Source organism: Conger conger, chromosome 3 (genome assembly GCF_963514075.1).
Source record: "Conger conger chromosome 3, fConCon1.1, whole genome shotgun sequence".
Classification (NCBI taxonomy): Eukaryota; Metazoa; Chordata; class Actinopteri; order Anguilliformes; family Congridae; genus Conger; species Conger conger.
Genome location: NC_083762.1, coordinates 16442791 through 16464232, shown reverse-complemented (window position 1 = coordinate 16464232; position 21442 = coordinate 16442791). Strand labels below are relative to the sequence as shown.

The 21442-nt window shown below is 44.1% G+C and overlaps 1 protein-coding gene across 1 annotated transcript; it reads right to left on the bottom strand.

The window, feature by feature from the left end:
- Positions 1–45: 45 nt before the first annotated feature.
- On the bottom strand, positions 46–21045 carry LOC133123958 (glycogen phosphorylase, muscle form-like). Its single transcript, XM_061234703.1, has 20 exons — positions 20655–21045; positions 13630–13731; positions 13242–13320; positions 12049–12152; positions 11561–11692; positions 10956–11067; positions 10430–10512; positions 9623–9766; positions 8661–8753; positions 8045–8191; positions 7381–7544; positions 6657–6771; positions 6352–6453; positions 5867–6014; positions 5380–5438; positions 4616–4757; positions 3927–4134; positions 2610–2744; positions 2000–2066; positions 46–1789 (listed from the first exon to the last, which is right to left on the bottom strand). Exons 1-20 carry the CDS (start codon positions 20895–20897, stop codon positions 1640–1642), a joined length of 2529 nt encoding a protein of 842 aa, XP_061090687.1. The 5' UTR covers positions 20898–21045; the 3' UTR covers positions 46–1639.
- Between the last annotated feature and the right edge of the window lie 397 nt (positions 21046–21442).

The window sequence follows — 21442 nt, the reverse complement described above, 5'->3', positions numbered from 1 at the left end:
ATTACGCCATAGACTATACACAGAAATGAGACAAAAGTACCACAGTGCTTTTGAATGTGTTTTGTTTATTGGCTTCCGTTTATTGACATGGACATCACGACAGTAGGGCTGGTGTGGGAGGTGAGAGTTCTTTCACTAGCTTTCTTTACCTAGACACTGAGGACTGTCACTTAAAACTTGCAGGGATAGCAATTTATCTCTAAAGCTTCTACTGCCATCCCGGGTCAAAAGCAGGTACAAGAAAATCATCCTAAATCCTGTGCCATCCTGAATCCTGAAGATTACATGCAGTTTTTAATCAAGAAGAATCCAACAGCCTTCAGGACAGTCAAACGATACTCTAAAAAGTCATGCTTTTAGTGTAGTACGACAACAAATGGACACTAGTTGCTTCCTCTGTCATTTTCAGTCAGACTCGGGACCCCAGTGGAGATGGATACAAACACGCATGAACTCATGCGCTTTTTTTCCTCACACACATAGACACTGTTAAGGCAATTCCTATCACTGGTGTTCAAGGGTGTTCAGCAACGTAGGTGAAGGTAGAATGGAGTAGTACAGTACATCCTGATTTACGACACGAAAACAGATCTAGACGAGTGATAAGGACCGTTTCTATGACTGAGGTCTGGAAGTATACTTGCTTAATTTCACACATAAGCTGGGGGTATATAGCTTGGTGAAGAGGTATAAAGACCAAAACAATAATATTAATAAAGTGCAAGACATTACAGTTTTTGACAGTGAACTGAGAGAAATAGTTGGAAAAAGATTCCAAACATGAACATGACCTGGTTCTGTAATATTCAGAGACCATGTTGACAGTGTTGTTTCCTACCCATGCCAAAAAAATGAAACCATTCAACATTCAAACCGGTCATTGTTTGTAAATGTGGACAATGTTTTTTGTAAAAGACAGGCCTGTAGTGTAACCTCATAAAATGTGTTACACCACCATGTGTCCTGTTCTTTTAAAGGGATATTATTATTATTATTAATAATACCTTTTATTTGAATAATGCCTTTCACATACTTGCAGGCGCTTCACAGATCCTTCTGTTTTGGAAGACAGAGTGCCAAGAGGACAGCTCCCTGATGCGCAGGTATTAAAGGTGACATGTGAACTGAACTTCTGCAGCTGCATCAGTATCTGCACCCAGCTTACACAAAACGTTCTCACAATGTTACTGTAACGGCTGTTACTGGACAGTGTTATAACGGCAGCAACATTGTGAGAGGGTTTTGTGTTACCCGTGTGGTGCTTCTGATGAAGGTGGGTATTGTTGGTCAAATAACAGTGAAACAACAAAGATTCCATGCTGCACAACTGGAAGGCCTAATTAACATTGGCAGGACATTCATGGGTGAATACTGGTAAATACAGTAGTTTGCCTATGGGCATGATTGTAAATAAAGTAGCCATATTACTGAGGATGTCGACCTGCTAGGAAGGGAACACATATCTAACTCAGGAGCTACAGAAAGACTATCACATTTGTCACAATCAAAATCTAAGAGAGAGACAGAAGGGCGCCCAGTTTTTTGCACATTTGCGTTTTTCTTCGCCTTTCTGTTCAAGTTTCCCACACGGCGCCGGGGATTTTGAGAGGGGTGGGGGGGGGGGGGGGGGGGGGGGCGTTTAGCGGGGGTCATCTGGGGCAGCGATTTTAGCGAGACTGGGCTCCATCCCCCAGATCTCTCGTGCGTACTGGGCAATGGTACGGTCGCTGGAGAATTTCCCACTCCCGGCAATGTTGTGGATCACCTTCTTGGTCCACTCCTTTGTGTTCTGTTGAGACGATGAGAGAGATAGCATGAAGATTATGTATTAGAAACAATACATCAAAAAGTGCAATGCAGTCGATGCTTGATAGATGATTAGTATGTACAGAATGTCATACAATAGCAAATCATTTATTTTTACAGCTTTATTTAAGGTTTTAGATTATACATGTTGCGGGAGGTTTTTAGTTTAAATAAATCTGAAATATATACTGACCTTATACAGAGCACTGACTTTATCCTGACATTTGATGTAGTCCTCATAATCAGCAAACACCTTGAACCTGATGCAAACAGTCACAGCAATCAGACAATTGAGAGATAATATGCAGCAAGAAAAACTGGGGATCAATCAGTCAGTGTGTTTACATGCACACGAATACTCTCACCCCAATTCAGCGCATTTAAAACCTGATTAAGACACCTGGATTTTCGCCCAATCTTTTGATTTTACATTACATGTTATTTGGCTGATGTTTTTAACCAAAGTGATTTACAGTTGATTAGACTAAGCAAATGGATGCAAACAAGCATGGCTACTGTGTACAGTACACCGTTTCCATTGGTCATATGACAGTTATTGAGAGAATTATGCTTATGCGGCTTTTGAAGTAATCGCATTGCTTATATCCATAATTTTATAAACACGGTACTCAATGAATCAGGGTAGTAGTGTGCATATAAATGTAGGCAATGCGTTTGTGAAAGGTGTATGTAAACACAATGCATGGATGTGTGTGGAGCATCGCATCTACATGCATGGTTCTTTACAGGTGTGTGTGTGTGTGTGTGTGTGTGCGTGTGCGTGTCTTAGTGGATTCCTCTACCTGTCATGGTGCATCAGCATGTTAACGATGTCTTTGAAGAGTTCTGGTTCCTTGGGGCTGTAGAACCCTCCTGAGATCTGGTCGATGGCCTGCTTCAGCTCAGGGATACGGTTGTAGTACTCAGAGGCGTCATACCTAAGACACCAGAGGAGTCTCTTATACTCTACAGGTACATTTCAGCTCATCCTTTTGCCATGTCTATAACATTGTCATCAGCAGCTAGGGCATCGTCATCATCGATGCTATTATCATTTTCATCTTTTCAATACAATTATGAATAAATAATGTCTCAAAATAACTCAGAGAGAGAGAAAATACTAATGTATACACCAGTTTTTTAATTGGGTACAGCCAGTGGAACCACATTGGGCCAGTTTCACAGACAGATTAAGCTCAATAGTCTGACTAAATTTTTGCTCCATTTAGTCTAGGACTAAATATGTGTCTTTCTTTCTTGTGTGCTTTCTTTTTCCAATACCATACAACCATAGTCATTTTTATTTTTCTCCGTCTCAATTCTTATTTGTCACAAAGCTGTGTACAAGCAAACTTGGACTACTAAATATTTGTTTCCGCATAAGTGTGCTCTATATTTTTGCAAATATTCAGTTTCTTACGTGCCCAAAGGATGGTTTAATTTCACCTGAACATTGCCTGGATATCTGGTCTTCTTTCAGGCCCATTCTGTTGAATTCATATTCTTGTTCTAGGATCCATCCATCCGTCTACCCAACCCTCCTCCCACTGCCTCTTACCCAGGGGTGCACAACTCCCGTCCTGGAGGGCCAGTCTGTGTGCTGGTTTTTGTTCCAACCAATTGCCTTAGTTTTATTTTTCTGACAGCCCTATACACTATGCTGGTTCACTACTTGAGTAATATCTTTAGCATACATTTGCCGTCTCTTATGAAAATATAAATTTTGATTATACAGCTATGGTGTATATGTCAGTCTTATCCTGCAGGGGTCTCACAAACACACTCATTATATCCCTCTCTTCATAGCTGGGAAGAAGTGAAGAGAGCAGTGTCCTGTTGTGTAGTCTTAACATTCTGTATACTTCCCTTGTCCTAAGGGTAAAAAATGACCCACCTTGACTAAACCTAATGTACTATTTTGCATGAAGAAACAACCTGTCAGTCGTCACATCTCATTTGACATCAAATTTCACGTAGAAAAAAAAATATCATTTAGGGGGTTTTCTCTGCTGTTAAACATAGTGGCGGGTCATTTTTGACCCTTAAGACGGCACGAGGGTTAACAGATAAACCGCACAGACTGAAGGGCACGGGCCCTGGTTCTGCGGTCCTGCTCTCACCCCTTCTTGTCCAGGGCCTCCACGTCCTCCACCCTCATGCCGAAGATGAAGAGGTTGTCCTCCCCGGCCTCCTCGGCCATCTCCACGTTGGCCCCGTCCATAGTGCCGATGGTGAGGGCCCCGTTCAGCATGAACTTCATGTTCCCGGTGCCCGAGGCCTCCGTGCCGGCCGTGGAGATCTGCTCAGAGAGGTCCGCTGCCGGGACCACTGAGGAGAGAGGAGGGCCACGCGTCTTCACGGACACTTTCTGGCCAATGCTGCGTCTCTCAGTCTCTCTCTCCTCTGTCACTCACTGTCTCTCCAACCCTCTCTCATCACTCTCATTCTCTGTCACTCATTCTCTCCATATCTATCACTTTCTCAGTCTCTCCCTCTCGGTTTCTCTCTCCCTCTCCATCTCAGTCTCTCTCGCTTTCTCCTCAGTCACTCACTCCCTCCATTTACCTCCCTCCCTCATCACTCTCTCTTCCTTCACTCTTTCTCTGATACTCTCTCACTCCATTTCCATCACTCTGTCTCTCCCTCCCTTCCAGTTTCTCTCTCACTCGCCATCTCTCGTTCTTGCTCTCCATCTCTCTTACTCCATCTCTCTCCATCTCTCACTCATTCAATCTATCATCTCTCTCTGTCTCGATCTCTCTATCCCTCTCCATCTCATCACATGCACACAGACAGGAAAGTCCTCTACCCTTCTCAGCCAGTGTCACCCTGTAGTTCTCCAGGAAGATGACCTTTAGCCGGTCGCCCACGATGGGGTCGTGGTTCACGATGTCTCCGATGGCAGTGATGAGTCTGATGATCATCTTGGCAGTGTGGTAACCAGGGGCAGCCTGGGGAAGAGGAAGTTCAAAGGAGCACAACACACAAAGTTTAACACAGTGGAAAGATCCACAGACTGGTCTTTTCATAGTGCTGCAGTGAAGCCTCTTGCACTCTCTGAACTCATACGGGTCTTAGATATCATTCATCTTCTATAAAAGGCAGCCTGTAGCATATTGGTTAAGGTACATGACTGGGACCCACAAGGTTGGTGGTTCGATTCCCGGTGTACAATAAGATCCATACAGCCGTTGGGCCCTTGAGCAAGGCCCTTAACCCTACATTGCTCCAGGGGAGGATTGTCTCCTGCTTAGTCTAATCAACTGTACATCACTCTGGATAAGAGCGTCTGCCAAATGCCATTAATGTAATGTAATGTAATATAACCTCATAGAAGTGTTTTGTTTGAGCAATCACATTCCTTCATGAATTTATACATAAATATCTGCTAAATAAAATGTAGTATAAAATTACAATATGTGTAAAAATACAATTGCAATTCAAGGCTGCTCCGAAGACACTGCATATAGGCCTAAAAATGTGGGCAGTCAACTCAACTGAGCAGCTTGCTAAAAATCACAGCCAGAGGTGTACAATATGTGCCAAGTGCTGTGATTGGTTATGAGAAATCACCTTTCCTCCAATCATAATGGTCCTTGGGGTCCAAGCCTTTTTGGGCTCCTTCTTGATGCCTGAAAAGATGGGAGATGGTATATTTGGTATATTTCAGATAAGACACTACAACAACCAGGGCAAAGGGAGTGCAAATTTAAGGTTTCAGCCAAAATCACTTGCAGATGGTGTAATTAACTCCCAGGTTGGGCTCGGTCATGGAGCAGAAAGAAAGCAGTTTCTGGAGCGAACTATTAATTATTTATTGTGAAGCACTTTCAGCTGCTTGTTCCCTGTTGAAAGATTACATTAACGGCATAATTCAAATAAGTTTGAACCTGAGTTACTGTATTGTTCTTTAGGTTTTTATTTTTTAAAATAATTTATAAACATGTTGCTAAAACTGTTGTATAATTGCAATAATATACTCTGCAGCAATAATAACATCTCACAGTCAGTCACTCCTGGTGTATTATTGCATAATTATTTATTAAGGGGCAGAACTCACGGTTATAGAGGGTGATGATGTGGAGGCAGTTGAGCAGTTGTCTCTTGTACTCGTGGATTCTCTTCACTTGCACATCAAACATGGACTCTGGGTTTATCTTCACCTTGTAGTGCTCCTCCAGGTGCACGGCAAACTTCAGCTTGTTCTCCTGTAGAGGGGGGGAGTGGAGGAGTGGGTGATAAGTGTTACTCCCTATGCTGTAAAATTTCTACTGATTTCCTGTATTGTTTTTGTTTTAAACTCTTTATTATTTGCTGCAGGGTAAAGAGGTGGACTTGGATCAGCACTTTGAGGCAAAGTTTCACTTTTACTTTGAAAACTAACCACAACGTTCAACTGTCACTAAGCAGCATGTATGTTTCAATTTTGTGCAGGTCTTTAAAATTAATGCAGTAAAAAAAAAAAAAAAACACAGCATGTGACAGTAAATTTCCTTAATCTGAGGACTCTGATAAGTCTCTAATGGAAGCCCTGTGATTCGTTACCTGCTTGATTTTGGCGATGTCTCGGATTAAAGAATCATCATTCTCGAACCTCAGGAGTTTCTTGAGCTGGTCCAAATCACGGATGTAGTCGTCTCCGATCCTCTGTTACACACACACACGTGCACACACGCACACAGTAAGCAAATGAGTCTAATCCTATAGCATATCAGTTGGTGTTGAAGAGCAATATTGTTTAGGTACTCGTATTGTAACATACACAAACACTAAATACCATTTAAACAGTGGAGTTGGATATTTCAGATTGCTACTGAAAGAGAAAGCGTGACGTCCGTTTTTGCCCACACCTCTGCGATGACATCAGCCAGTCCCGGGTTGCACATGACCAGCCAGCGTCGAGGGGTGATCCCGTTGGTCTTGTTCTGGAACTTGTCTGGGTCGACCTCGTAAAAGTCTTTAAACCTGCAAACAAAACCATGGCAACGGTAGTCAGACCTGAACTGCCAGCATCTGCTCTTCAGTCAGATTCTTAATGATGTTACAAACTGTTTGTTTTGGTAAGCCTATTGTTTGGTGTACTATGTTTTTTACTTTATTTCTCAGCCTCATAGTAGCTTCCTTGACTGTCGCTGGCACAACTCTGGTTGTGTTGAAAACCGCCATCCACTCCGAAGGCAATCAAAGCCTAGATTCAAGACTAGATACTGAAAGCTTTCTTACACCTGCACGGTAGAAGCAAGTGAATACACCCGTCTAATCAGAAACACCCGAGAAGATAACTGTCCGATTACTTTCGGTGCCGTAAAATGGGATGGGGGATGTTGACGACTATGCACAAAAAGGGATAAAAGGTGACAGTCTGCACTTTGACCTCATATTCCTGGTTTCATTTCAATGTGCTGGAGTGCAGACCCAAAAGAACAGAAACTGCACCACCTTCCAAACACTTACAGACTGCACTGTCTGCAAGGGGAAGCGAAAAAGGATTTAAAAAATAAAACAGAAAGGAGTGTGAAAGAGCCGTGGGGTGAGGGTGGGAGGAAGGGAGGAGCCCGGCGTTCTGATGCGTACACGGTGTCCTTGATGATGTCGGAGTGGATGCGAGCCACTCCGTTCACGGCGTGCGATCCCACGATGCACAGATGCGCCATGTTGATCTTCTTCTGACCGCCTTCCTCGATCAGAGACATGCGGCGCAGACGGTCCGCATCGTCCGGGTACAGAGCGGCGATGCGCTGCACGCAGAGGGGCGGGGAGAACGAGCGAGACACGGAGAATCACAATCATCATCGTCACTGCATCACATTGCATTCGTTTATCAGACGCTTTTATCCAAAGCGACATACAGTAAAATAAACTACATAGCAACAGTCACATGCAAAACTGCAGGACACGGATCGCAGGTGCAATTTAAATACAGTATCAGTTGTTTACAGCCATGAACATCATTTCTTGTTCACATGGTGAATAAGTCGGTAGGCATGGTATGTCAGACTATAGGCAAGGCATTATACATTATTAACTTGTAGTGGTTAAGGTACATGATCGGGACCTACAAGGTATAATCCTTTAACCCCACATTGTTCCAGGGGGATTGACTCCTGCTTACTCTAATCAACTGTAAGTCACTTTGGATAAAAGTGCCAGATAAATAACATGTAATGTAATATTATGATTAGAAATGCTACTGGTGAAACTGCTGTATGTTTCTGGTCAGTTTGAGAGTTCTCCAGACCTCTAGATGGCGACGGTTGATTTCGAAGATGATCTCCAGGTGACGGGGCAGAAGGTTCTGGAACAGGTCGAGGGGCCAGCGCTCCAGGGCTTCGGGGAGAACGGTGTGGTTGGTGTAGGCGCAAGTGCGCACACAGATGTCCCAGGCCTGGGGAGGGGGGTAAACCAGGTCAAAGGTCAGGTGACATCACACAATCAGGGGAACAGAACACAAAGATCAGCCTGGAGATGGATTAAAAACTCAACAGCAAATCCTTGAATTTCAAACACATATGGAGTATACAGAAAATAAAAAATAAATTTGTGTTATAGAGTGCTTTCATATATAATTCTTACTTGAATTCAGTAGTTTGACATATAAGGTACTTCAAAATTCCTTCCAATATGTCACTATACATATACAAAATGGCCGCTTTCATGTTTTCTACACATTTCATTTAATAAAACATACCAATCAATATACAGTATGTGAAATTTACAAACCTTTTGCATTGGGAAAAATGGTGAGAAACAATAACTCAGGGACTGGAAACCTATATGATCAAATGAAAGAGGTCCAAAGAGGGACCCAAGAGGGACCCCAGCCCTCCACCCTCCTCCTCTGCCTCACTCCTCACCTTGTCCCAGCTCAGCTTCTCCTCGTCTATGAGGATCCTCATCAGCTCAGGAATGGCCATGGCGGGGTGGGTGTCGTTCAGCTGTATCGCCACCTGGACGCAGCGAACAGCGGTATGTCACCACAGCGGTATGTCACTATGCTACAGGCGCCCCCAAACATCGAGGAAAACATACAACCACCTGCCAACAGTGCCTGCAGGCTTCAGATTCCTCTGCCTTTAATAATAATAAACATGTAGGGTAGGGATTATGAAAACTAGCGTGTGGAGGCATTTACGGAATAGAAAATGGATGCCTTTGAGGAACTGGGCATTCACCCAATGCACCCTTCCTGAGGAATGCACTTTCTTTCAACGGCTTCACTTGAATTATATAGGCAGTGGTGTATTTGGGTAGTAGACACTCACACTTAACATAAGTGCACACAAAAACGGCTTCAGTGCAGTAAGAGTCATTATGGACAAGGCCATCTAAGTAACTAAAGGATAAACACGACCATCTTTAATTAAAACATACAGAGTATGTGATTTGAAACTTGTGACCTCAACTCAATATCGCAAGAGATTCATTATAAAATGTGTAGCTGGTAGGCAATGATTTGATTTAATGGTTGATGTAATATGAAAGTTGACATTTCATGTCAAAGATTTCTTATGAACTACAATACCAATTTTCAAGGTCAGACTAGTGTATACTGTAAGCACATTATGTAATATGAAATATGAACCTGTTTCGGCCCTCAGAATTCAAATTTGTACAGTCATTTTGTGTTCTCCAGTTCTTCTTCTGCATAACTTGTCTATCACTGAAGGGACTAATGTTATAATGGGGAATATGTGGCTTGAGAGTCATCACAGACCATGGCCTTCAAATGAAAGGGATGTTCTTACAGCTCTGCTAGCTCTCAGTTTCTAAGTCTGTGCCAGAACAGGGAGGGGTTGTTGAACTCTGGAGCTCTCACTTTGTCAGGCAGGGTGGTGAAGTCTGTGCGCACGACTTCCGTGGAGCCGAACTTGGAGGATTTAAAGCGCCGGATGATGTCCTGGAGTGTCGCGGCTACGACAAAGTACTCCTGCTTCAGACGGAGCTCTTTCCCTTCGAAAAACTACAGACACAGACAGGCACACAGACAGACCACTCTCAGTATGGCTGAGCAAACAACAGTCATCTTTATAGATTTCCATTGGGTGAGCATCTTGTTCCATCTATAAAATCCAGGCAGAAAACAATTCAATTCACACAAAATGCAAGTGGCAATATACATAAAGACCTAAAAATGACTGAAATTGGTATATATATAAAAAATTAAAAAAAATTTTAAAAAAAAGATGATATTATGGCAGGTGTCATCAAATCATGGTTCTCAAGAGCCAAGAACTGCGGATATTCCACCTTCCCGTTACCTGGGAGTCACGTGTGAAGATGGGGCCAATCAGATGCACTAATTAATTAATTAATTAATTAATTATCTCAGAGAACAGAAAACCAGGGCAGGATTTTGATTCGAGGGCCAGATTTGATGATCCTTGCGTTACAGCATTGAAAATGGGAGTGACTTCAAATTTCATTTCGCATATGAAGCTCACATTACGGAAGTTAAAGCATTAACCTGGATGTATTCACGGAACGAGTGGTACTTAAGATGAGCAATGTTTTCAGATATATTTTCAGTGTACACTAGTGTAGATTAGTGCAGAGGACGGCACAGGCTGTAATTGTGCCCAACTGTGTGTATGCAGCACTGAGCCTGGTGCTATAGGACACTCACGTTGTCGTTGGGGTACAGCACACGGGAGATGTTCTCAGCCAGGTTCCGGTCTAACACAGCCTGAATGTAGCCACCCACGTTGACTTTGGAAGGAAAGACACCGTTCAATACAGTCGTTTCAAAGCCGTTTCCACCACTTTGCATTAACAAGCTGGTGTGCAGGTCTACCTAATAAAGTGCTCAGAGAGTGTAATGTAATGTAAAGATCATGTAAGCTATCCAGGATCGGCCATTTTAACTGGGTATCCGAAACATAAAAGTGTTTGGTGATAATGGAGGTTCTACATCACTGTTAGAGCCAGACATCATTAGTCTTCAGCCAGAATATTCCAGAAATTGAATATACTGAGAATATACATAAATATAGTATAATAACAAGATATTAGAACACACATTTACACTGCACCTAAATACATTTCTATCATTATAATTATTTCAAAAGCCCACATATTTACGATATATTGCAGTATATCCCATTTCCATAAGGGGCAATAATGGTGTTTCTTTATTGCATTTGGGGACTCACAATCTTTCAGGTTGAATTCACAGGGAGCCTTGGCAGACCACAGTCTCATGGTGTTTACAACATTGTTCTTGTATCCAGGGACAGGTGTGTCATATGGCAACGCCAAGACAACCTGTGAGGGAAAAACCTAGTTTAGCAGCCAGCAGCCGAGAGCAGGTCATAGCAATGAGACAAATCTGCCCTTTTCTTTATTTTCTTCTTCTCCTCTCTATCATGCACACACATATGCACAAATACGTTCTATCAATATAAAGATATAGAGGCACTGGAAAAGGTTCAGAGAAGGGCAATCAGATTGATTCCATGTATAAAAGATAAGAGTTATGAGGATGGATTTGAGATGCTTAATCTCTTTATGCTAGGTAAAAGGAGACTTAGGGATTTGATTGTTAATCACTTTAATGAATTTAAAAGCCTCAAAGTGAACTATAGGCGATTCTTCAAGGTGAGTTTGGTTAGCAGGACAAGAGGGGCAGGAAAAGGCAATCATTGCTGGACTGAATGACTGCAGACTTCCCATCTAAAATATCTTCCCCACCTCTATCATCCCCCTCTTTCATCCTCCACAACCTCCACGTCTCCACCCCTCCACCCCTCCATCTCACCTGCGTGTCCACCCACTTCACCCCGTCAGCAGTGTGCTCGACCCGGCCGTAGAAGTGGACCGGGCGCATGTACTCGGGGCGGGCCTTCTCCCAGGGGTTGCCATAGCGCAGCCAATCATCAGCCTCCTCCACCTGTGGAAGGAATGTCGATCATTCCCCATTTTGAACGGGCACTCATGCAGTCTCACCATGTGAATTTGGGAGAGCACAGACAAGCACGAATCCCCAAGTTGAGCTCACACAGACATGAGGCAGAGGACGTTTGAGCAAGCAGAATGCAGGAGACCGGTTTACCAGCAGGGGTCGCTGCTGAGCAGTGAGAGAGGGTCATCCATGCCAAACGATCCCCCACCTCCCCTCAGTGACAGTTATAACTGTTGTGTGCTCCAGTCAGCCACTGGCCCCGGCACAGTGCTGATTCAGATTCAGACCGTAGGGCCCAGATTCTACAGGCCACACAGAACAGTGACTCCTAATCTGCCTCTGACCTGCCAGCCGTTGACAATTCTCTGGTTGAAGATGCCGAACTCGTAACGGATTCCGTAGCCATAGGCAGCCAATCCCAGGGAGGCCATGGAGTCCAGGAAGCACGCTGTGACATGGATCAAACAGCAGGAGGAGACAAACTCACCATTTTGCAAAGGCAATGAACTTAGTTTTATTTCTCTAAATTATTAGGAGATTACGATTTTTTTAAGCATTGTTAGGTCTGCTGACAAATTGTGTTGTACAATTGTATTTTATAACTTTGAAATGTTTTATCCTATTTGATATAAATATTGACACTGTAATAAATTGAATATTTTTCTATTATTTTCATAATGAATCATTGTTTAATCTTTACACTCACACCAGTGTTTCCCACTGACATTTTGGAGGCATAACCTGGGGCAGAATACTACAGACTGTCCTACAATAATCCAGCCTTATGGAATTGACTCCTGCTACATTTCTCCAAACCCGACTGAAATCAATCTATACATAAATAATGCATACATTAGCCAACGATTGTGAACATAATCAAATGTTTTTTTCATTTCCCAACAAATTACCATCATTAGTTAACAGTCTGTAAAAGCACTCAGGAGACGCACATGACTATCGAATGGAAAGATGTAAGTACACCATCAATAATTTTGATATGATAAATAATATTTGACTGCCAAGTACATGACTATTCTGTGTCTCCAGCTCTCTAGCTCTATTGATATATACAATGTGAAATGTACTTTTTTATGTCAATTTGACAAAAGGTACCTGCCAAGTGAATGAACGGCAAATTGTAAATGGGGGCTTAAAGGTGGGAGGGCGCGTGTTAGGGGGCGTGTTTGGGGGCAGTAACAGGGGCAGAAAGGGGGAGGGGCGTGTTAGGGGGCAGTAACAGGGGCTTAAATTTGGAGGCAGTGTGTAAGGGGGCATGTTTAGGGGCAGTAACAGGGGCAGAAAGGGGGAGGTGGTGTGTTAGGGGGCAGGTTAGGGGGCAGAAAGGGGGAGGGGGGCATATTAGGGGCAGTAACAGGGGCTGAAATTGGGAGGCGGCGTGTTAGGGGGTATGTTTGGGGGCAGTAATGGGGGCAGAGGCATGCTAGGTGGCAATGACAGGCAGAAAGGGGGAGGGGGCGTGTTAGGGGCAGTAACAGGGGCAGAGAGGGGGAGGGGGCATGGTTGGGGGCACACTGACCGGCGAGGCGTCCCAGACCCCCGTTCCCCAGGCCAGCATCTTCCTCCATGTCCTGCAGCTCCTCCATGTCCAGCCCCAACTGCAGGAGACAACAGTGAGCTACTGTCTGTCCGACAGGCAGTTTGGGCTAACTGTCCGTGTCAGTGTCCTTCGGGATAGCAGGATGTCTCGGTCAGTGACTTTTGGGTAACAGTGCGTCTGCCTGGTAGGGTCGGTCAGTGCCTTTGGGGTAACAGTGTGTCTGCATGGTAGGGTCGGTCGGTGACTTTGGGGTAACAGTGTGTCTGCCTGGTAGGGTCGGTCGGTGCCTTTGGGGTAACAGTGCGTCTGCCTGGTAGGGTCGGTCGGTGACTTTGGGGTAACCATGCGGCAGAGATCAGTCTCTGACCTGATAGGTAGCTTCGTCACAGGCGTTCTCCAGTCCCAGGTTCACCATGGTGTTCTGCAGGGTGCGGCCCATGTAGAACTCCAGAGACAGGTAGTACACGCGCTACAGCGAGAGAGAGCGAGAGAGCGAGAGAGCGAGAGAGCGAGAGAGCGAGAGAGAGCATGTAAGACATCAATCAAATGAACAGTTCAATGCATTCATACATGTGGTTGGAGTAAAACACAACTGTGAATAAATGTTACACAACTGAGCTAGTGCCACTCCCCTTCCTCATTATAAATGTTATTTCCCTTCTTGCTGAAAGCCTGTATGTAATGCCCTTGGTCACAGGGAGGAAAAGTGAGGGACCAAGGGAATGCAAATGGCCCCCTTTTCCATTTCATAATCTAGAAGGCTCAGCTGTGCCAGTTGTGATGCGGTTCTGTCGTCTAGGGGTTTGGACACCAGCTAAAATGGCTACTCGTGTTGTGTTCTGTATTGTGCATTGTATTGTACTGTAGAGTGCTTTCAGCATGGGAAAAGCACTTCACAAATGAAATGTATTATTCATCCATGAATCCATTATGTAACCCGCTTATTCCTGGCCAGTGGCGCAGGGAGAGCTGGAGCCTATCCCAGCATGCATTGGGTGAGAACAAGGAATACACCCTGGACACGTTGTCAATCCATTGCTATTATCATTTCATGAAAATTATTACCAATTATCCATTACAATTATTATTAATTCTCATTGTAATTATTATTATTGATAATATTATTATTATTATTATTCATATTGATAAGAATATGGGAGCCTAGCCTTCACCTGGCAGCCCCTGGCCAAATACACACCCTGGACAGGCCAAATCCATTGCAGGGCATATTATATTCTATTATTAGTATTATGAATTAATTATCATTATGATTAATTATGAGTGTCATTATTATTGTTAGCATTATTATTGATGAGCATATAGGAGTGGCTCGCCTTCACCTGGCGGTCCCTGGGTCCCGAGGGGGACCTCCAGGCCGGACGGCACAGGGGCTCTGAAAGACGAGCCAGGCTGTAACACGAGCCTGTCGGAGCGGGCAGCCCCCCCTCCCGTCCCCTCCCCTCCCCTCCCCTCCCCGTCAGCACTCACTCACTCACAGACAGCTGCCACTGTTTGTGTAGGAAGCAGAGTGTCTCCCTCGCTCTCCGCTATGCGCTGGGTAAATACGGAGTAAATTTGGTCACTCCAGACTCTCATTCCACCCCCCCCCCGAAGGTTAGCCGCATCGCCCGGCTGCACTAAGTGCTTTTAACGGGTTTCATTTGACCGTTTTTATTATGCAATTTCCCCACTGTGAGTCACACTCGTTAATATGCGGTGGAAGTGATCTCACACCCTGCACCGTAGGCTGTAAATCACAGGTTTTTGAAGAGGATGCGTACACTTCATGACACGTACAAGGCTCCTGTATCAAAATTTGAAATTCACTGTTTATTCATCCACAATTAATTAATAGAACGTGAGTCAAGGTGTGTGAATATGATTTGATGTACCTGCAAGAGAACATTTGCGCTTTCTTGAACAACTTTTTATTCCTGATTACGTAATTGAATCTCTGAATTCGGATGGTTCAGTTGTTCTTGTTGGCCCATCCTACAGTGTCAGTGTGGGGGTTAGGACGCTGGTCCCCTGAAGCGAGTGGCTGTCTACCAGCTGCGCATTGCAGCCACAGTGCTTTCATTCAGTCCATGTTCCGGGGTTTGATTTGGGATGGTTCCGGGGTTTACCCAGCGCAGTTATCCAGCGGACTCCGTAATCCTGCTTAGTGATGCAGGTCTCATTGTTTTCGAACTCGTCCTGGAGGGCCACAGTCTGTTGGTGTTCGTGGTTTCCTTTCAAATCAGCAGCCAATTTAGGCTTTGGAAAAAAAGATGCCGACTCTTTGTTCCAATCAATGGCCTAAATTAAGCATTTAGGCGCAGGAACACATCACAAATCAGCAAAGTATCAGAACTCCTAACGCTAGTCTGGCAAGGTATAGGAGATAGATCTTTGAGTTATAGGTCTGTGAGACTGCATTCTGCAAAACGTCCCATCATCTGGTTCGAGCAGGTAACCAGTGTTGAAACAGAAGTTAGAGCAGCACTAGCTTCCATGATATGAGGTATACGGGGGAGAGGGGGCTTTTTTGAGGGTGGGGAGTCGATCTGACAGACATTTAATGAGGCCTATGGCTCTGGGGGGAAAGAATATGTGCAGCTGTGTGAAAGGATATCGATTGGAGGGGAATGAAACATTTAACACACGCCGCTGGTACACAATAATGTTTAAATAATGTTTAAATAATGTTTAAAATTAAACAATAATGTTTAATGTTTAAAAAAAAATTCTGGGAAGTGGATAGAAAAAAAACTCGTGTTAAAATTCACAAGTATTACAATTTAATAATAATTCATTTGGAATACTTTAAGGCATGTTTGTACAGTTATGAAGAATTTTCTAAATTGAGAAGTGAATTTAGATTTCAGCCTCTCTAATGAATCAGCATGAGAGACTTTCATCTTTGTATTCACAAAGCCCCTCCCCTTCTCTCACATTGGACTGGCAGCTCAATCAAGAACACTGTACGGTTAAGGTGGACGCCCGACTTGTGAACCAAATGCACCAGACTTCACCCTATTGATTAGCGAATGCTTATCGAGGCAGAACTGCCATGTTCAAGGTCCAATTCTGCATCATGAGGTACATCACTGCACCCTGCACTACAGCTGGTCCCACCACCCTTTAGGCCCAGTTCAGTCCCCAACATGTGTAGAAAACTGACAAATTTGTGAAAAAATATATACATTTCAGATTTTTCCCTTTTTTTCCTCCCAATTTGGTTGCCAATTGTACCCCATCAATACAAATTACCCATGTTATCTGGAATAAACCTCATACGTACGAGCACGTCCCCGGCAGCACGGACTGATTGTATGATCCGGAGGGCGGCACGCCTTCTCCACGCCGCATCGTCTCCAACCGCGACTGTGACTCCGAGTCCCCCCCCCTCCCGCACCAAGCTCACGATCGAACCCCGGTGCTCAGTGCGCACCTGCAACGAGCTGAACTGCAACAGCGAGGTTCACTGCGTCTTAGTCTGTCGCGCCACCACGGCTCACAAAATGGATGCTTCATACGTTTCTTCTAAGGTCAAAATCATGGTGGAGCAAACCTCCACACCAAGCCTGCATTTTGTGATGTAAATAAAACACTTGTATTTCAGTCCTTTAATGTTTTCGGAATCGTCAGCGAGACAATAAAACCACGGCGGATATCTCGCAGTCGTCGAGCTCTTCGCCGAGGAGGTCTACTTGTGGCACGTGAGCGTTAGCAAACATTTTCACTCGATCAGAACACCGCAGAGAACATCCTGTCCACAGAGACCGCTGAGCAAACACATCAGCACTCAGCAGGTCGTTACGACAAGCCCCATTCACGTTACAGTGACTGGCGAGGCTATAAACTACAGAGGGAAACTCCTGCTTCCTTAGGAGCTGAACGGCTCCACACAACACACCACAATGACCACTATCCCACACTGGGGCCGTGTCCAAAACAGCAGACTTGGCTATAGTCTAGGCTTAGAAGCCAAGGTATCTGGCTGGGGCCTGGAAGGTTTGTGGCCTCGATGTAGCCACAGCAAGATATGTGCCGCTGTTGGGCCCTTGAGCAAGGCCCTTAACCCCACATTGCTCCAGGGGGGATTGGCCCCAGGCTTAGTCTGATCAACTTTAAGTCGCTTCGGATAAAAGCATCAGCTAAATAAATAACTAATGTATAATGTAATGCCTACTATTAAGTATATAAGTTGTTGTGTACAACTTGTATACTCAATAGTAGGCAAGTGTGCTGTTGTGGACACAGCCGGGGTCTGACTGAACTCAGGTTCAGGGATAAAAGGAGTGGGGAGAGGGTGTGAGAATTTGGCACGGGGGGTACACAGTATTGCATAACACTGACATTTCCTTCTGGGTAAGAATAGCAGCACTCAGAGACCATTGGAAAGGCCAAGGCTTGAGTTACACAAACACAATGCGAGAGATACATCATCCTGCATGCATGGGAGAATGTGTGTACTAACTTCATTTCCTTCAGAGATACTCTAGGGTAACGGGGCAATAGAACAAAATGAGTGGATGCACTTGCATCCATTACAGTTATACCAGAGGTTCCCAACTCTGTCCCTGGAGAACTATGGTCCTGTAGGGTTTCATTTTAACGCTAACAAAGCACAGCTCATTTAACAGCTAGTGATCTCCTTGAGCTGCTATTTAGGAGAATCAGTTGTGCCAAATTAGGGTTGAAATGAAAACATACAGGACGTCCAAAACATTGGTGCTAGCTTTCCCAGCAGTCCAGGGGTCAGCCCCAGCTTCCAAATGATCATGGGCCCCTACACACCTGCCAGACCTCTAAGTTCGGCCACCACAGGATGCCTGGCGCCTCCCCCTCTCTGCACTTCCAACTCCCACTGACAACTACTGTCTGTTCTGGCTCCACGGTGGTGGAATGATCTCCCCGTGGAGGTCAGAATGTGACCTGACCACCTTCAAGCGAAGACTGAAGACACACCTCTTCAAGATCCACCTCTCTCCACCCCTCCCTACCCCTCTCCTATAAATCTCAAATTTCATATTTTTCAGTTCTCAATCGTGTGTCATTACTTGTGATAACTTGTGTTCACTAGGATGGTATTTTTGCTACTTTCGTTTGGCTATGCAAGCTGTTATTGTTCCTCCGTAAGTGTATATCACTCTAATGCATTGTGCTGTGTAAAACTGTTTTAGATATAATCCATTGTCAGGCCCAAGTCCTTATCTTTGTTGTAGCCCTAGCACTTTAAATTGTTCTTCCCAATAGGGTCTTTCTGCACCCTTATCCCTGATTATGGGTATGCACTTTGCACTTCGTTGTACATAGCTCAGGATAAGAGCGTCTGCCAAATGCCAATGTAATGTCAGAGCTTCATGAACAGGGTTGGGAAACACAGCTTTACCCTATAGCATAGACACTTGGTTGAGAAATTATTGTACTGTCCTTACCACTAGAGGGCAGTGGGCAGGGTGCACAGTGGAAGGTATCATTTCACAACCTGTCAGCAAACACCAAATACCACACAGAAACACAATACATTCTTTGCATGGTTTATTGGTGTGTTATACATTTCCCAGAAGATTGCCATTTTATATTCTATATAATCTGCTGCGTTAAAGAAAAGGAAAAAATCCTCTTAACAGAATGAACTAATATGAGCGAAGGGCTCAGCCTTGAATTATCCACAGGGGTTGTCTTTGTGTTTTTCTGTTGCTAGGCAGGAATTCTAAACTCTCAACAGTGAACGTGTCTCACGCGGTCTTCACCAGAAAGCTGAAGGTCATTTTAGAAAGCCAGACTTCCCAATAAGGTGTTGGCATGTCCCAGTAAAGCAGCAACAGTTTGAGAAACAGGTTTGCAGGCCTCCTGCTTCAGCGCAAACACAGGGCACAGTGTCTCCTCTGAGCTGTATGACCCATTACACAGGTTTTAAAACTGCGTGCGTTCACAGGGAGAACTGGAATCTCACATCTTTCTGGCTTTTTATTTACCCAGAAAATTTGATAGGTTTCAGTGGGGAATGGGAACTCCAAAAGTTTCCATTCATTTTGAAAATACCCATATTGGCACATTAGAAGAGGGTTCGATTCAAATTTATCCACATCCGTTTTGGTTCCCAGTTCCATATCTTTTACAAAAATAATATCAAATGCACAGCTCTCCTATATTAACCGCTTCGTTTGGAAATTACTGGTGCCGTAACCTGCATTATCATTGAAAAGAAGCGTCGTCATAAAAAGGCAAATATAAAATCGTAATGAAGATTATGAAACCGCTTTTCATGAGCGTTTCCTCGGTGTGCTTTTCCTTATTAACTGCTGTATTAAAACAAACAGCCCATTCATTGAAAATGAAAATTAGAGATTTTACTAAATTCATCACGGGTAGGTGATGAATATAATCAGTCATCAAAAGTGTTAATAAAACCGCTTTCAACAGTTGCAGGCACATTCTCACGTATTAAGGATGCCACACCCACTCTGGTGAATTATGGGAGGGGTTGAAGTGGGTCAAAATAAACATTCTATATCTCTATAGTTACATTTTTAATAAGAGGTAGATCATTTCATCAGAGAGTTATACACTCAGACATTCATTGTGTTTTACGTTTGCCTATGTTGTCGTTATATTGAATACTCAAGGATCGCTTGAGTGTAATGCAACTAAGGAACACCAAGTCCTGGATTCTGAGACAACAAAGAGCAAAGGCCACATTGTGAAAATTTTAGCGGCATTCTTAATATCAGGGGTATAATATTTAGAATATGTCCTTCCCGTTAAACGTTATGCAAAACAAAACAAAAAAAAGACTCGTGTTAAACCATTACTAATGCACAGGTACAAAGTAACGTTTAAGTACAGCCTACAAAATATTTCCGCATCTAATCAATCTTAAAGGCAATGCCATTTAAGGAAAAGTTGGCAACTCATGCATATCTCTTGGATAGGGAACCATTCATCCGTGTGTAGCCTCCAAATCGGGAAATAGTTTGGCAAATACCAATCCTTATGCACTTGCAATACTACAAATTACATTTCTACCTTCCCTTATTTTATCATCTACCAATAAACGCAGACACGCGCAGCCATAAATCCTATACAGATGCATGCACACGCAATGGTTACGTAAGATCTGCGGACGCAGTGTGTGCTCCTGGACTTAACACTAGCCATCTCCAGAATGAATGACGACGCACCGATCAAGCCAGTTTGTAGCAACATATTATGTCTGGATTCGCAGCGAATGCACAAATGCATCAACAGATACAATTTTCTGAGTGACGCTTGCGCGCAATAAGCATCCTTACTGCGCCACCGTTTGTACTGTGACAGCCACCCCTCCCCTACGCCTGAAATTCATCAAGGATGCGCGTACGTGCAGGGAGAGAGAGGAGACTGCGGCAAGCGGCTTCTTACTTTGGGATCTTTCTCGTAGTAATGCTGCTGCGTCCTGATCCACCGACCCACGAGGTGATCGCGCACGGTGTTGGCGAGAGCGAAATAGTAATCCCGTTTGGTCGCCACATTTCGGTCCTTGACCAGCGTGAAGTGGAGGTGGCGATTGAAATTGGTTTTGAGATCCGCCACATTTTCCACACCGGCCAGCCCCCGCACGGAGATCTGCTTCCTCTTTTCCTGGTCTGTCAGTGGTTTAGACATCTCCGTTTGTGGGTTTTTTAATTCGGTTTACGTGAGAAACGGGTTGGTTGATTTTAAAAAAACGATGTCCAAAACATAAATGAACTGACCGGGCCGCGTCAGAGTGCCTAGTCTAAGCCGCTGCAACCGAAGCACCGACACGATCTTCCCGTCTACAAGGCTTTATATGGTTCCATAATTTATTTTGAGAGTGGGCGGGTCTTCCAGAAATCAAGGTCCAATTGACCGTCTCTATTGCAACCCGTGCTCACTATTAATGATACGTAGTTTTCGATTCGATTCGAAGCGTAGGAAACGTACATAACCATTGAAGATGGGCTATGGGTGTTTATAGCCATTTCAATAATATGCGTTTATGCTCGACCACCAGATGCAGCTATGGCATGTCAGAAATGACAGGATCAGTACTGGACTCATTTCTTCATCAAAGGCTTGATTAGTTCTCACAGGTGCATTTCAGGTGGAAAACATGTGGATTCGGTTTGGCGGTACCAGAGGAGAAGTTTGGAAATCACTGAGCAGGATATTATTGCCAAAGTAATGGT

What these genes read in the sequence shown, in the direction of transcription:
- LOC133123958 (XM_061234703.1), bottom strand. Translation starts at nt 20,897, where the DNA reads ATGTCTAAACCACTGACAGACCAGGAAAAGAGGAAGCAGATCTCCGTG. An exon ending in TGGCTGATGTCATCGCAGAG is followed by an intron (nt 6,454 to 6,656) that starts GTGTGGGCAAAA and finishes TGTGTGTAACAG; the next exon opens with AGGATCGGAGACGACTACAT. An exon ending in GGTGACACTGGCTGAGAAGG is followed by an intron (nt 4,135 to 4,615) that starts GTAGAGGACTTT and finishes CTCTCTCCTCAG; the next exon opens with TGGTCCCGGCAGCGGACCTC.